General features: G+C 46.4%; 1 protein-coding gene across 1 annotated transcript; it reads left to right on the plus strand.

The window, feature by feature from the left end:
- The first annotated feature begins 9,993 nt into the window (after nt 1-9,993).
- Nucleotides 9,994-10,863, plus strand: LOC142765864 (neprilysin-1-like). The gene has a single exon (XM_075867669.1). The coding sequence runs from the start codon at nt 9,994-9,996 to the stop codon at nt 10,861-10,863; it is 870 nt and encodes a 289-aa protein (XP_075723784.1).
- Nucleotides 10,864-15,473: the final 4,610 nt, after the last annotated feature.

Raw genomic sequence — 15,473 nt, forward strand, 5'->3', positions numbered from 1 at the left:
ATTGTGGTTACAGGAAGCAGGAAGCCGTGGAAGGTCACAAATCGAGGACTTGGGGTCGGTGATGAAGACGGGCGTCTTGACTAAGCGCGGCACGGTGCTTCTTCTACTTTCTCTTGGGCGCATGCACCTCGCGCACTTCGTGCGTCGTATGCGACGACGAAGATGATCGCTCTAGTCGTGAATTGTGGCACATAGCATGTGCATTCCACATGCTTACCATTAAAGCATATTAAAAAAATACGCTCTTCACTTAGTCGTTTACAGCTTGTATTCATTTTCGAACCGAGAACATTTTTAATGAGCCTTTGTCCAAAGTACATATGTCTCAAGTTGTGTTAGTATAAGAGCAACTAGAACCTTTAAATGTTAACATATGCACCATTGTTTCAAATAACTCATTGCCAACAACCAAAATTGAATTAGAATATATATTTTCTTCTGATGCCAAATTTCTACCTTAAAAGGCGTATTAGAAGACTATCTATATCAAATCAGAATTCTTAATATCATTGCTAAGGATGCATTCATGTGTGAAGAGGAAGCGAAGGCAGGCAAATTCTCAGAGACCTTGTCTTGGTCCTTTTCTGTACGTCTCCTGGATTACACTATTATATTTGAAGCAGAGCTTTTCGCAATTATTTGGGCCCATAAAAAACTTTCAATCAATGATTCGGCAGCAGTTATTGTTGCTGATTCGGTTTCCGTATGAAATCATAACCTCCGCTTCTTCATTCGAGTATTCCCATTGAAATTCTTTCGCTTTTTTAATGCCAAAAACACTTAAGTACAGTGCGGTGGGTGTGGGTGCCAGGTCACCGAGGCATATTTAGAAATGAAATGGCTGATACTATAGCGCGGTGGTCCCTAGATGGTCCTGTAATGGGCATTGTTCTGATACCAGTTTTGTTACTGAATCTAGATTTCGTCAATATTCTTCACTTCAGAATTCTATGAAAATTAGATTACCAGTTCAAGAATACGCTCATCTTTATTTGGCTTGGAATAGTAAATGGCGCCCCTCTCGCAAATTGGACGTGTGCGTCAGAACATTTTGATGCCGAATTCCGCCTCTCAGTTTCTATTTATACAGGTCTGGTCAGGTGCCATCTCCCCTGCGCTTTTACTGTCAAGATCGATCATTTTTTACTTCGTTGCCGATGTTTCAAAGGCCACAGGAAAAAACATATAAAAACTATATATATATATATATATATATATATATATATATATATATATATATATATATATATATATATATATATATATATATTCAACAAAATAATAAACATTACCCTTCACTCTGAAAATATCCTTTCACTTGTAGCTTCTTCTCTAGGTCACAGCAACAGGAGTGTCTGCGTAGATGTTTGTGAACTACTCTGAGACATAAGAAAGTTTGCTTGTTAAACTTTACTTTTTTTAAACTAATAAAATTCTTGTTCTTTGGACGTTCCATCCATTTATTCGTTTCAATTAGTAGTTGTTTACCTGTTTTATTCGTAAGTCACCTTATGCTTATCAACTTTTATATTGCCTAGATGTCTGAATATTTATTTATCTTCATCAAAATTAGGAATACGTTTTCCCCATTACAATAACCGCCGATTCAATAGCCAATCGGCCGTGGTGAGTACGAGCTGTTGTGACTGACGCCAGAGCTGACGAGGGAGCGGCGCTCTTTTAATCCTGAAACAAGTAGCCAAACGGCCAGCTGGCTGCCTATGCTCGCCAGTTATTATCCCTCCAAGCCGGAGGGTGAGGCGTCGTGTCGCCACAATGCCGTAAGCGGTTCGGAAGACGACAACGAGTGTGGCATATTCCGTGAAAGATGCCGCGGCAGCGGCAAATTGTCCCGCTAATTAAGTGAGCAGTTCGGCGGACCCTTTGATGTATGCGGTCATGAGCTTGGGACCCCTCGACCAGCGGCACACACGCGACGAAGAGCCCCGCTGGCACCACCTTGAACTGCAGAGTCACGCCTAGTTATTGAATGTTCGCGTGGCTTGTGCATGTTCGTCCCCCTCGCCAGTTGTGTGTGGTCTGTGATTGGACAGTACCATCTGCACGTGTTCCCTGATCTAGGGATCTGGGGAGAACATACCTTTATAGTGAGCCACCCGGCTCATTCGAAGAGCGCCATGTAGACGAACGCCAGATTCGAAACCTCGCCATGTAAGAAAAAGCTCGTCATGTACGAGAGCTCACCCTGTATATAATGTAAATAAAGCCTCTTCAAGTCTCTCTTCCTCCTGCTTCGACAACTTTATCCCGGATCTCCAGTGCCTGCAAACCCCGGTCGTAACAGAGCTAAAGGATGTAGGAACCAGCAAGGAAGCACACGTACCGACAACGGGGGGCTGATCCGCGAGTTGGTTCGTTGGTTGATCCTTAGTGAACTGTCGCAAACCTCAGTGGGGCCAGCCGTTTCTTATTAAAAGCCAAGCATTTTTTCATGTACTGCAGGCACTTTTATCGTCTATCTACCTATCTATATACTTATCTAACCACCTATGTATGGGTGCTCTTGTGATCACCTCTTTAACTATAGAGGCAAACCATATCTAGTATAGGAAGAAGGCATGGCTTGTAGTATATCACTCACTGGTCGTGACTCATGACATTGATATTGTGACGATCTCGTCGATTACTCCATCAAAATTTTTCAGCCAGGCACATGTGGAACATAGCCGTATACCATGGACTGATATGTGCACAGGCATGTGCCACAGGGTCTGAGGCGATTGACAAGACGGCGCACATTTAGCAAACATATTCGCAAAAAACATTATGCCTTGAAGGCAAGTCTTTGTCGCAAAAAAAAGATGGCAGTGTTTATCTACCTAGAAACGGCGATCAAAAGCTGACATCGACAGTGTTTACCCCATGAATGCAAAAAATAATTTAAGTACCGTATATACTACACTAAAGGCTGTGATCGTGTAAGGGCCGCTCCTCGCATCCTGGCATTTCAAACTTTGAAACACTCACACACACACAAACACACACAAACACACACACACAATCTCCCACTAAAGGGAACCACGAATAGCATGCGGAGCAGCGCATATGTCTACTAGAAGTTCCGTTCATCACGGGTACCTTACACGAGGTTAACACGTCCTTGTAAGTGGATAGGTAGGTAGGTAAGCAATTTTATTCATTCACGACAAAATCATTGGAGGAGGGGTGTGGCAGGGGGAGTAAAAGTAGGATGACGACGGGCCCTCGGGTCACTCTAGATAGCCGGACACTGCTGTGCTTCGGCAACCGTTCTTGCCCAGCTCACTGTCTGGAGCTGTGACCCTGGTTGCGAGCTGGGCAGAGCGGCCTCCCATCGCTCCTGGTGTTCTGACCCTTGCCACGAGGGCTTGGTTTCGGACAATTAAGAAATACGTGATGAAAGTCGGCCCTAGTGCTAGAACATGTGTTGCCATGAGGAGGGGTTTAACCATGCGTAAAAAGGGAGAAAAGAAAAGGAGTCGTCACTGAGCTTCATCGATTTACCAAGTCCCAGATCACTTTCGGATGGCCCGCGGACGCCTCGGCTCACAGGTGGCTACGTCACATGCACGTGGTCTATGAGTCCCGAGCCAGCTCGAGTAGCCTCGGGCCATCTGCGCGCTTGATGCTGACTGCATCCGCTGTGGCGTCTGCTACACCAAGCTATGCCATCTGCTCCCTCCATAGCTGTGACACAGGCCACAACGCTGAGCCATTTGCAACCTAAACAGCAGTTAGGTAATGAATTATACCTATTTCTGTTCTGATGCAACTTACTGTAAGTGAACTACTTGAGCGCGTGCGCATCGTAGACTGACGCGGTCGTTCCACCGCTGTTTCTCAAAGCGAGTACAACGCGTGTTTGCACGACCTTAAGGAATACGCGCATGCTCGACGTCGCTCAGAACACTGATGACAAGAACTGGGTGCGCTAACAATGTGAAATTCATAAACATGCGAGAATCGGACAGAAAAGCAGAGAGAGCAAGAGCGCATCGAAAATTTCCCGTCTCTAACTTAAGATGGCCGCACAGCAGGCACACCGCGCGGTCATCTGCTAGCTGCCCAAAAGAAATTGTTCAGGCGGTCCCTGGCCGCCCGCAGGCCGCCAGGCACGCGAAAAATGAACATGCGTCCGAGCGATCCCGGACCAGTGGGCGGAGCTTCCAGTTGGTACCCGAGAAAAAAGAATGCAACGCAGGCGTCCGGGGCCGTCCGGAGCCTCCGGGACGTGTAAATCGATGAAGCTCACAATTACACAACTTAAGATTCACAGTGGAATCTTAGCAGTGCAAGCAACTGAAACGGTGGTCAAGCAATAAAACGCTCATACCTTGTATGTTGGTCTCGTATGATGACGGCGTAAAACTCTCGCCGACACGTCGTAATGCTCGTCAAACACAGCGGTATAGCACAACCACTGCAGCCGACGCGTTAGTGGCTTTAGACCAACGCACGTGGTTCTCTAATGTCGCGACGACTGACCGCGTAGGAAATTACCACGCAACGGGGAATTCACCACGGGTAATACTGAAGCAAACAAGCTCAGTAACACCACCGATCAATTATTTGACACTTCTGACCATCGCACTTTGAGTATCAATGCAAATGAAGTGCTCCAGCGCCCGCGTTCATCTTCGCTGCACTTTGTTCGGCAACTTGCAACATCTCGGTTGTTGCGAACTGAACAACGACCTTTTTATATGTTTAATCATTCAAAATGCTCACGCATTTACATTTCACACAATACTTCATTTATTTATTTTCATCGTATTCTGAAGTAGTATTAGCCATAGTATGAGCAGCTTTTATTTTAATTTTTATGGCTGCGGGCTAGCCTCTTGAAGACACAAGCTAAGGCGCCTTTTTCGAACAGTGTTTTCAATAATATCTGGGGTTACGACGTGAAAATGAAAGACACCGAAATATCAATGAACTAGAGTCCTTTAACGTGCACGGATATCTCACAGTAGACGGATGTTTACCATTTCACCTCCACTGCAATGCGACCACTGCGGTGGGGATGGAACCCGCCAACTTCGAGTCAGCAGCCGAGCACCTGAGCCACTGCTCTACCGCAGTGGACTCCGAGGTGTTCCTGTTAGTGCATGTAGTTCTCTGTTGGCTTTGATCAGTGAGTTCGCACGAGCTTTAGCGAGAGAAAAAACGGAACGCTTATAAAATAATAAATGCTAACATGTATGAACTGGGATTCAAGCATGATGCAGCCGCTTCAAAGGGCGGGCACATATCAGAAGTGTGTGTATGTGCGTGTGTGTGTGTGTGTGCGTGTGTCTGTGAGTGTGTGTGTGCGTGTGTGTGTGTGTGTGTGTGTGCGTGTCTGTCTTCAGGAGGTAGAGGGTTCGAGACCCGATTTCCCGAAATTTTTCACTCTCGCGTGCACATATTTTACACGTGGTACTACATATAGAAACACCCAAGCAAGCATAGGAAATCATATGGCCCAATTACCATCCATACGAAAAATTTTTGCTACATTACAATGTGCGTTCGTGCATTCGTCTCATACACACGCGGCACACACACGAACATGCGCGCACACACACAAAGTAACAAAAACAACCGTACAAGAACAACAATTAACCGAGGGGCTTGTCGCAGGGAGGATCAGTTGGCAATATAAGGCCCCCATATGTAGCGTAGACGATAAACAAGGTGTCGATAAAAAAAAAATAAAAAGTAATCAATAGACCCGGAAAACTTCAATTGTTCAGACAGCAGAAATGAAAACGAGGAACAAAAAAAATAGACGATGCTGTACTAACACTGAGATTCTTTTTGCGTGCGCACGACCAAATAAATAGCCAAACGCGCACAGTCGCGAACAGACGGTGATTGCACCAGAAATCGAACGTATACGTGTTTGCTCGGTATTTTTGTTTTCTCTGTTTTATTTTCTTATCGGTATTTTATGCGGGGGTATCAAAGGCGCACAGAACCGAAGCTTTTATTTTGAGAAAACACTCCCAACGCGCAATATATACTGGCTGTCCTAGCTAGCTTGGAACAATACTTAAAAATATTTAAATAACCGTGTGCCACTCCCCAGGCCTCATACCGAATTTCAGTTAGACATTGGAAGTTGCTGGGTGTCCGATGAGGAACATTTTGCCACAAAATTTTTTCGGATCGGTTCATCACGAGCGGAGAAAACAGGTTTTTTGAAGCGGCGCAAAACGAGAATAAGAGGAGGCGAACTTCAAACCCTTGCCGCTCCTCCACGTAGCCTTCGCAAGCCAAATCTTTTGCCCACCCTCTCCAGCATGCGACCATGAGGTGACGTGCGCATGACGTGCCCAAACAAGTCCAACCCCCGAGAACGCGAGCCGTATTGCTTTGTTGACCAGCGTTATGTTGCGGTCTTCTGCCTGTTTCTGCGGGATGGTTTTGGAATGCTAGCTTAGACGCGGTACAGTAGATGAACACGAGTGCGCGAAGACGCAGGAGCGTTCCATGGCGGTCGTCTGCTCAATGCGCTGACCGCGTGGACACGAACGCATGCGAAACGCTGGCACGTTAGCCTCGATCTCGTATCATTTCGCGGGAAAAAAATAAAAAAAGCGCGCACAATTTTTTTGTTGCGTCTCATCACTTATTTCAAGTTTTAATAATCTCTTAAAGCAACAAATACATAAACTACGCATGTTGTGTTAAATAATTTATGCCATGTCACGTGGTATTCTGTTGACAACGTCAGAGCAGACTCGTCTACGTAAAGGACGTCACTGCATTGCCCTACGTCACTCTTCATTCACTACGTCATTGCCCTACGGCCCTGCGTCTCTGCATTGCCGTGTACGTAGGGCCATTCCTACGCCTACGTCATGCCTCATTCTCTACGCGTGCGCCAGCGGAGGGGAGAGGTAGCATCTTTCATCTTGAAATTAGACCCATTTCCGCGGCGCCTAGCGCTGCAAAGTTTGGCAGACGTGATCATGAACGCCTCGTCTACGCATTGCGCTTGTCAGCTCTTGTCAGCTCAAAATTGTCAAACCTGGTGAGTGGCCCTTTAAAGTTTGAATTGAATTTTTATAAGTGGTAGTCGTTTGCGCATACATGTATTTTTTCGTGCCTAAGCGCTACTTAACTATAAATACGCAAATCGGCAAAATAGTACCTTCGTGTTCCAAGCCGAAATTAAGAATTCACTTGTTTAACTCTTCCTCGTTGTTTCTTCCGAGAAAAAACATGGCAAATATGAGAGAACCACACACTCGAGTGGCGCTGCTTGAACGCTTCCAAGCTTTGTTTACTGAAATGACACACTGAAGCGTTCGTCCACCAGCGCGTAGTACAGGGCACCGTCATGAAATTGTGGTACACGGTTTCACGCTTGGTCATGCACGCGACAGAAGCGTGTTGTGGTGTGATGCCATCAAACAGCTTGAAGCCTGAAGAAACGCAGTCACCTATCAATAAAACAAAACTCGAAAACTATTGAAAAAAATGAGTCAAAAGCTCTCGAAAATTAACATTTTCAAATACTCCTTTTTTCCCCGTAGCATAGCTGAATGGAACATATTATTCGTAGCTAGTTTACGCCGTACAGACGCTATGCATGCTTTTTGCGCATAGTCATTGCTTTTTGCGCATCTTTTATTTTATTCTGCTAATACATTCTTTGGACTTGTAGTATTATTTTGCTTTTAATATCTTGTGTAATTCCTGCTTCAAGTTGTTCGTTTCTACAACAGTTTTTCATCCTGTCCATGTTAATTGTCTAAATGATTGTTTCTTTCATTTTCTTTGATATCTGTTTGCATTGTACTTTTCTGTCCCTCCTGCCTAAACGCTTACTGGGTCTGCAAAATCTAGTAAATAATAAATAAATAAATAAATAAATAGATAAATAAATAAACAAATAAATAAATAAATAAATAAATAAATAACCGCTTGAAAGCACTTCACAGTGGAGCGCGAACGGGCGTAGAACTATTTTAGGAATGATTGAATCTTGCCGTGCACTCACTCATTAAAGCTGTATCTATCCATCAATCCGTCATAATAGATTATTATATTATATTTATTGATCGTTCGTCAATTTAGCTTTACCTCGATTATTGCTTTTAATGTGATGTTTTCATCGATTAATCGACATTCATATGATAGCTTCTGAAAACGTACATACTGGCTCTACCAGTTGTTGTGGAATTTGACGAGCCTACAATTAAGGCGACGTCGTCACCTCGGTGCAAGAGATCTCAGACCTGGCCGACCACCGACTTCGACAGCGTTCGTGGAGCTCACCACCGTTCATTACTTGACTTTATACACGAAGAAAACCAGCATGCATATTCCTCAAGAAGAAATTAGTACGCCTGGGAAAAGACTTAAAAAAAAGCAGTGAGGGAGTGTTACAAGCTGCCACGCTAGCGCCGCCGGCGCGAATTTAGCGGCACCTAGGAATGAGAAAAAGATAGTTTGTTCTGTATGCAAGCAGAATCAATGAGGAGATCAGAGACGAGTGTCGGAAAACGATACGACAGATTTAGTATACTTGTATTTGACACAACGGACGCAATACCTCCAATAGTCTTACAAGCATAGTTATAAATAATAATAAATGAGCTGACAAGCAAGAAGTATTAGGATAGGAAATAAATTAACGAGCAATAAAAGAAACACTTGAATGAATGAACAATAGCGAAAGACGCGACAGTTCAGAAGTACTAACCGGTGATGGCATATATACGTCCGATGACCGTCAACGTTGAGTCCGCGATGATCGGAGGCGAAAAGTTCCGAAGATTTCTGGCATGACTGCGATACCGGCGGCGTTGCAACGCTGATGTTTCCGGGAGGGTGACGGTGAACACGGGCAGGTTGAGCTAGCCTGAGTTGAATTTCCGATCTGCCTACGCGGCAGACGCTAATTACTTGTCTCAACTGGACGAACGGTAAAGTTTAGGTGACTAGCCAATACACAGCCACACTGAAGCTTCTATAAGATATACCAAGTTGTACAAGCAACTAAACTAATTAGCAGGGTGATATCCTGTGCCTAAATCCTCTTCGTGCTTCCTCATTTTCTTCTTGGAAGGGGGGAAAAGAGGACCATTGACGTGGATCCGATCTTGCGCATGACATCTTTAAAAACTCCACCCTAAATTCCAACCACACATTTATGCAATAGCGGGGCATGTTCTCAACTGGACGAGAGTAACTAACTTGAGAGGCAATCGCTTACAGCTCGAAGGCGTGTTATTTCCACCGTGGGAAGGGGCTCTTGCCTCGGTTCTTAGGTGGTGCATCCGGTGTCCCATACCTTGATTCGGTGAATTCGGTGGCTGCCCCTTGTCACCAGAGACACGAAAGGTGAACCCTCAGTGGTGGATGTCCGAGACGAACAGCTCCGCCTTGCTTTGGAGGTTCAAACAGAAACTGTTTTGATGTCGAAGGCTTCAAGTGGTCTTACGGTCAGGGAGAGAAGCGCCGCGCCTGTAAACTCGGTGTGACTTCAGGTGAAAAAAGTGCCAACCCGTGACAGGGAGTCACCCCAAATAGAAGTGGTCGGCGTATAAAATTGTAGCAAGTTGGTTGAAATTCAAAATACCATTGTCGAAGCCGAGATTGACTTCCTCTACGACGCTCCTCAACAAGAATGGTTCAGTGCAAGTGACCTCGATGGCCGAACACCGACGGTGCCCGCAGGCTTCTGATTGAATCTCCTCGCTAAGCACGACAAACAATTCAACTGTACCGGCAGCAGCACAGCGATCATCGAAGACATCAAGATACTAAACACTACAGAGAGATTGCTGAAGAAATTCACCCGAGTTCGTCCTCGGGTTGTCGTGAATATTCATTCAGACACACCTTTGGGTGGTCGTTGGTAGACCATTGTTGAGATTCCGGGGCTCGAACTCTGAACTGCAAACAATGATGGAGCACGGCTGCATGAGGTACGTCGAATCCCTTCTGGGCCTCTCCGCTGTGTCAAAAATGATGACCGACCGCTACGGTCACATCTAGATGCGGGACCATGCCTTCGGCTTTCTGCGGAGGATGAAGGGGAACATCAAGAGTCTGATCAATGACCTTTCATGGATGAACGAAGAGAGCAAGCGCGTGGCGTTTTCGAAGCTGGATAATATGAAACGCGTCGTAATGCCGCACAACGACTTCTTTCTCAAAAGGGATCACGAAGTACAGTACAGCGTGTTTCCGGACATGAACGGCAAGAATTTCATGACAAATCTGCTGGGGTGTTCAAAAGTTTACCAGCACCTACGGAACTATGGACGTTTTCAGGGTGTGTACAACGTCCGCACGTTTCCCGATTACGGCCGGGGGTTTTATTCATACTTGCCCAACTCGATGACATTCGCTATCGGTGACCTAAACCTGCCACTCTTTTACTATGTTGCCACGCTGGCCATAAAATACGGCGCACTGGGCTCAATAGCGGGTCAACAAATGTCCAAAAGGTTAGACGAAACAGGTGTTACGGTGGACGTCACTGATGTGCGCGGTGTATGGCTGAAGCTCGCTCTAGCCGCAGTGCGTGCCGAGAAATCTAACTGCGATGTCCACGCCATGAGGAACAGCACAAAGTGGCGTCCATTGAGAGTGTTTCCCGTGGTGGACGGTCTGGAAGTTGCTTACGCGAGCTTCACTGCGGCGGTAACGCTGGGCTACCCTGCCCTGGACGACTTCCGGACTCTTCACCTCGAAAACTTCACGGACAAGCAGATCTTTTTTCTGGCATTCTGCTATAGGCAGTGCTCGAAGCGACCGCAGACGGGAGGTGACGAGTGTAACGTGCCAGCCGAGAACTCGCTTCTTTTCGCGGAAGCTTTCAGCTCCCCATCAAATAGTCCCGTGAATCCGCCCAAGAAGTGACAGTTCTTTTATTCCTGATGTATTCCATTTTTTGTTTCTTGTTCAATGCATGCTTTATTAACGAATTAGTATTATAACGACGTTGCTGCGCAAGCTCAGACAGGGCATGGGACTTCGCCCTATCTATATTAAGGCGACAGCTTGAGCCTGCGTCGCCGTCAACGGCGTTGGTTATTCTTGTGGCTGCCAAATTTGTGTTGTCAGTGAGCGAACATCCGAAAGAGATGTAAGGAGATACAATAATCTTTTCGTCGACTGTGAACCTAACCCAGGACTTAATTGTGCCTGAAAAACATGTGTTCTGCTGCAGAAGGTCATTGGTCTTGTATTGATAACAAGAAGTCTCATATGACTATCTTGTATTGCCGGAAGTATCCTGAACTATTGCATAATGGAAGATTCAGTCGTGCCCTGAAGGCTGCCAGCAGCAATCCCCTGGTGATCGTGAGTGATTTCAACCCTCACAGAACACTATGGGGATATGTGCGTGATGAGAGGCGTGGGTGCAAGCTAGCAGAACTTGTGTCAAAAAAGGCCTTGTTCTTCACACCGACCCTGCACATTCAATGCGGGTAGGTAACTCTATGACTCGGTACACGTGTCCGGACCTTACCTTCACCAAAAACATTAGACATGCAGACTAGGCCAACCCAGAGGAAACCCTCGGCATTGATCGCTGCATACTGAATACCACCGTCTCAACCAAACCAATGGCAAGACCCTATGCCCAAGCTCGCATACCCGACTGGACAAAGTTTCGGAAAACCTACACTAATCTGGCTCCTATTCGCGAAACAGGTTATCAAACATGGTCACAAGAATTGGTCACACGCCTTCGTTCGATGGAAACTCAAGTTAAACTCTCGGAGGCTACGCCAGGGATGGACAATCACCTCCTTCAACTCTGGGAGGCGCGGCACAGCCTAGTCTGCGGATGCCGCCGCCAAAACACAATCGGCCGATTGCAGCGGCATAGTACGCTGCCCAGCTCGCCAACTCAAATTGGGTAGACCGATGCAACACGGCTGCTAGACAAATGCCTAGCCCGAACACTTGGCGTCTCTTTCGCGCCTTGATTGATCCGACCCAAACCAGAGCCGAGACACAAAAACATATCCAACGGGCAATCTATGCCTTCGCGGAGACACCTCCAAATCAGCATGCAAACTATGCGATCAAAACCTGTGTGTCGGACATGACACCCAAGGGCCAGCGTAATCATATGCAGGTTCTGAGAACGCGAAGCTGGATCAACCGTTCCAGCTCCATGACCTGAAGGGGGCCCCGAGAAATAAGAAGCGAGGAATGGTCCCAGGGAGAGACAAAGTAACAGTGAAATTACTTGCCAAATTTCCCGACCTGGCCTACGATGCACTCCTCTGGTAAATAAACTATATATGGCTTGGTGGGACACCCCTTCCCATCGAATGGAAGACCACTCTGCTCACTTTCATTCCGAAAGCCGGCAAAGCCATGAACACGGACAACCTTCGCCCCATCTCTCTCAAGTTTTGTGCGGGAAAGCTGAAGGAGACTACGGTGCGAGATACTTTTCCGAGTTTTTGGAAAAGCAACACATTTTTGCAGACACAATGTTCGGGTTCTGCCCGCACCGGTCCACACAGGATCTCAAACTTCAAATAAACCGCGAAATTCTAAATCCTCTCGAATACCCTCCTAATGACAAGGCAGTACTCGTTTTTGATTTGAAGGGCCTTTGACAACGTCACGCATGATATAATACTGAATGAAGCACCTATCCCAAACAATCTGTGGACACAACATGTATGAATACATTCGACAATTTTTCTCTGACCGAGTCATGCATCCGAATACAAGATGAAGAACACGGCCCCTATCAATGAGGTACGAGAGGCACACCACACGGTGCGATCCTCTCACCCCTGTTGTTTAATCTGGCTTTGATGAAACTCCCGGCTCAGCTGGATAATGTTGTAGGCACACAGCACGCGCTCTATGCTGACGATATTACCATCCCTATCAAAAAAACAGCGTTTCCAGTATCCCCCAGTGCGTTTCAGCGCGCTGGTTGACACTGGAAACGCTGTACAGTGTGTCGCAGTGTATTACAGCGTACTGCGAGGCACTGGAACACAGTGTACAGCGTGGCCAGCGTCACCCAGTGCGCTGAAACGCACTGGTTCACTTTGTACAGCGCAGCCCAGTGTCTTGAAGCGCGGCGGCAGACACTGGTCATGCTGCACAGTTTCCACCGCACACTGACAACGTTAACGGCACTTTAAAAGAAACTAGGCACGATCAGCGCATTTTCTGTAAGACTTCAAATCGAATCATAAGACGTCGACGTAAATTCACCGAATATGATGGTTCTCTCATCTATGTGCTACACATATGTAGCTTTGCATATGTGTAGCACATAGCATTCGCATGTTGAGCGCGTGGGTTAGGGGCACCGCCACAATTTGTCTGGGGGGACCAACGTCAATTGTGTTTTTGCAGGGGGGCAGGGAGGCACAGAACTGATGCGTCGTGTTTTAACTATGTTTGCTCCTGGGGGGCGGTGGCGAAAGGGGGGGGGGAGCATGCGAGAACTTCGGGAAAAAATGCTCCAGCCAACCCATGAATCCCCCTCCCCCTGGCGCGGGTGTGCTTTGCTTGAAGTTTGATCCAATTTCGTCAATGTATTTCATAAACGGCATCGATAGAACTGAGAACTGGAAACACAGTATGACAGTAGTATCAGCCTGATAATCAAGACCAACCTTCTCTAGCAGTGAGTCGTTGCAGTTCGTATCGTAAGAAGCCGCACGTTCTCGGCAGGAGTTATCCACTGCAATGCCCAATCTCGGTGTTTTTAGCTTCTCATTTGTGTAGTCGAAGGTGGAAATATGACCACTCAAGGGTCAGTTTTGATCTAACTAAACTGCACTTTAACAATTATTAGACTATTTCTAACTGAATATCTATGATCTTCACAGCAACCGTTGCACAAGAAGTACGGCCCTAATAGTTGTTTTGGTTAGAGTGAAGTGCTGCGGCTGTCGTAATCGTAACTTGAATGTGGAGGACAGAAAATACTTTCAAACTATCGAGGAACAAAATCTACAGTGCTCAGTGAGCAGTACAGATGAACGCTCTTTTATACGTATGTATTACTAGCCGCATAGCGAGTCACTACGATTGCCATGACACATCTGCAGCTATGCTAACAAGCTTTGCGGCAGAATGTGTCAGATGGATGTGATCCAAGGCAATCCGCGAAAATCAAGTTCGCAATGTCCTGTTTAGAGCGAACACGAAGAGACGAAGCACTGCGTATGGAAACGACAAAAATCAAAATATTGGATACCTGAATTTCTTTTTAGATGAAAAAAAAACACACACTCACTTTCGTCTTTCAGATGTGGAGCAGCGTGTCAAACTCAGAATGTGTGATGTGTTGAGATAGTAGGTTCCACTCCGACTCACTCGCTTTATCTTTCATTTTTTTCTCCTTTTCTTTTTTTCTTTTTACACTGCGCGCGTGTTTCAGCCTTAATTGAGATGTGCATGACTAAAAGTTTTAACAACAACTTAAAAGCCTGATTTTGGCCGATAATAGGTGTCCCAGTTTGTATTCTCAGCGTGCCTCGTGCAGCATGGCACTGTCCCAGTGTCAGCGCCACACTGGTCCAGTAATCACGTGTGGCGCTGGGTCAGTGTCACTGGTTTTTGCGATAGGGATATGGGCTAAACACAGCTTGGTAGGAGACATATAAGCCAACCTGCAGCATGCGGTGGAGATCGTGGACGCCTACGGCCGCCGCTGCGGCCTCTAGTGCTCTCCGACCAAATCGGAATTCGTGCATATACGCCCCTCAGCCAAGTGCACTACCAAAATTGAACTGTTCTCACGAAGCGGACTTATGCGAGAACATGATGCTATCAGAGTACTTGGTCTGTTTATTCACAAACATTGCTGAGTGAGGGTCCGGATAAGACGTTGTGGCTTCTGCCACTTGCACTCTGCCAGCAATCATGTGATGGCGTAGGGTAACGACATTCTGCAGACGTGAAACGGACCAACGTGCTCCTGTGTGGCATGAGTATGAACCCGCTCGGCGTGCTCAAACATGAGTTCAGGACGAGTGCCCCCAATAAAAACAATAGTGAAGTCATGGTGTGTTCAACTTACAAGACTTCCGCTAGGGGTCGAAATAAGGCCTGCGTGCCTCGCATGGGCTCCGTATTCTAGGAAGTTTTTTGCTTTTTAACCAAGGCTGTTTTTTTTGGCCAACAGTGGTCTCTGTTCAACTTAGCAAGTTACCGACGCTTTTGGTGAGTGCCTCAAACCTCTTAGTTCTTGAGAAGTTTTGCAAACTTCAACTCTTGCTTATCGGAAAAAGACAGCCTCGTTAGCCCGAACGCCACCGGCACCAGCGTCAGGCTCGCACTTCGACGTTCATGCACAAGTTCATTCGGCAACGCAATGGCGTACATTGTGAGTAACATGGATCTACCTGTCACAAAATTCAACCCATAAGAATGGAGTGTAGTCATGAACGCCCGACAACGCTCACCTCGACAGCTGTCAAAACAATCTGAAGAAACGCAATCAAGTAAAGCGGCATTAGCTGACCAAACGCCAG

Source organism: Rhipicephalus microplus, chromosome 6 (assembly GCF_043290135.1).
Source record: "Rhipicephalus microplus isolate Deutch F79 chromosome 6, USDA_Rmic, whole genome shotgun sequence".
Classification (NCBI taxonomy): Eukaryota; Metazoa; Arthropoda; class Arachnida; order Ixodida; family Ixodidae; genus Rhipicephalus; species Rhipicephalus microplus.

Bases quoted from the DNA above. Each gene is read 5' to 3' on its own strand.
- LOC142765864 (XM_075867669.1), top strand. From the start codon at position 9,994: ATGCGGGACCATGCCTTCGGCTTTCTGCGGAGGATGAAGGGGAACATC.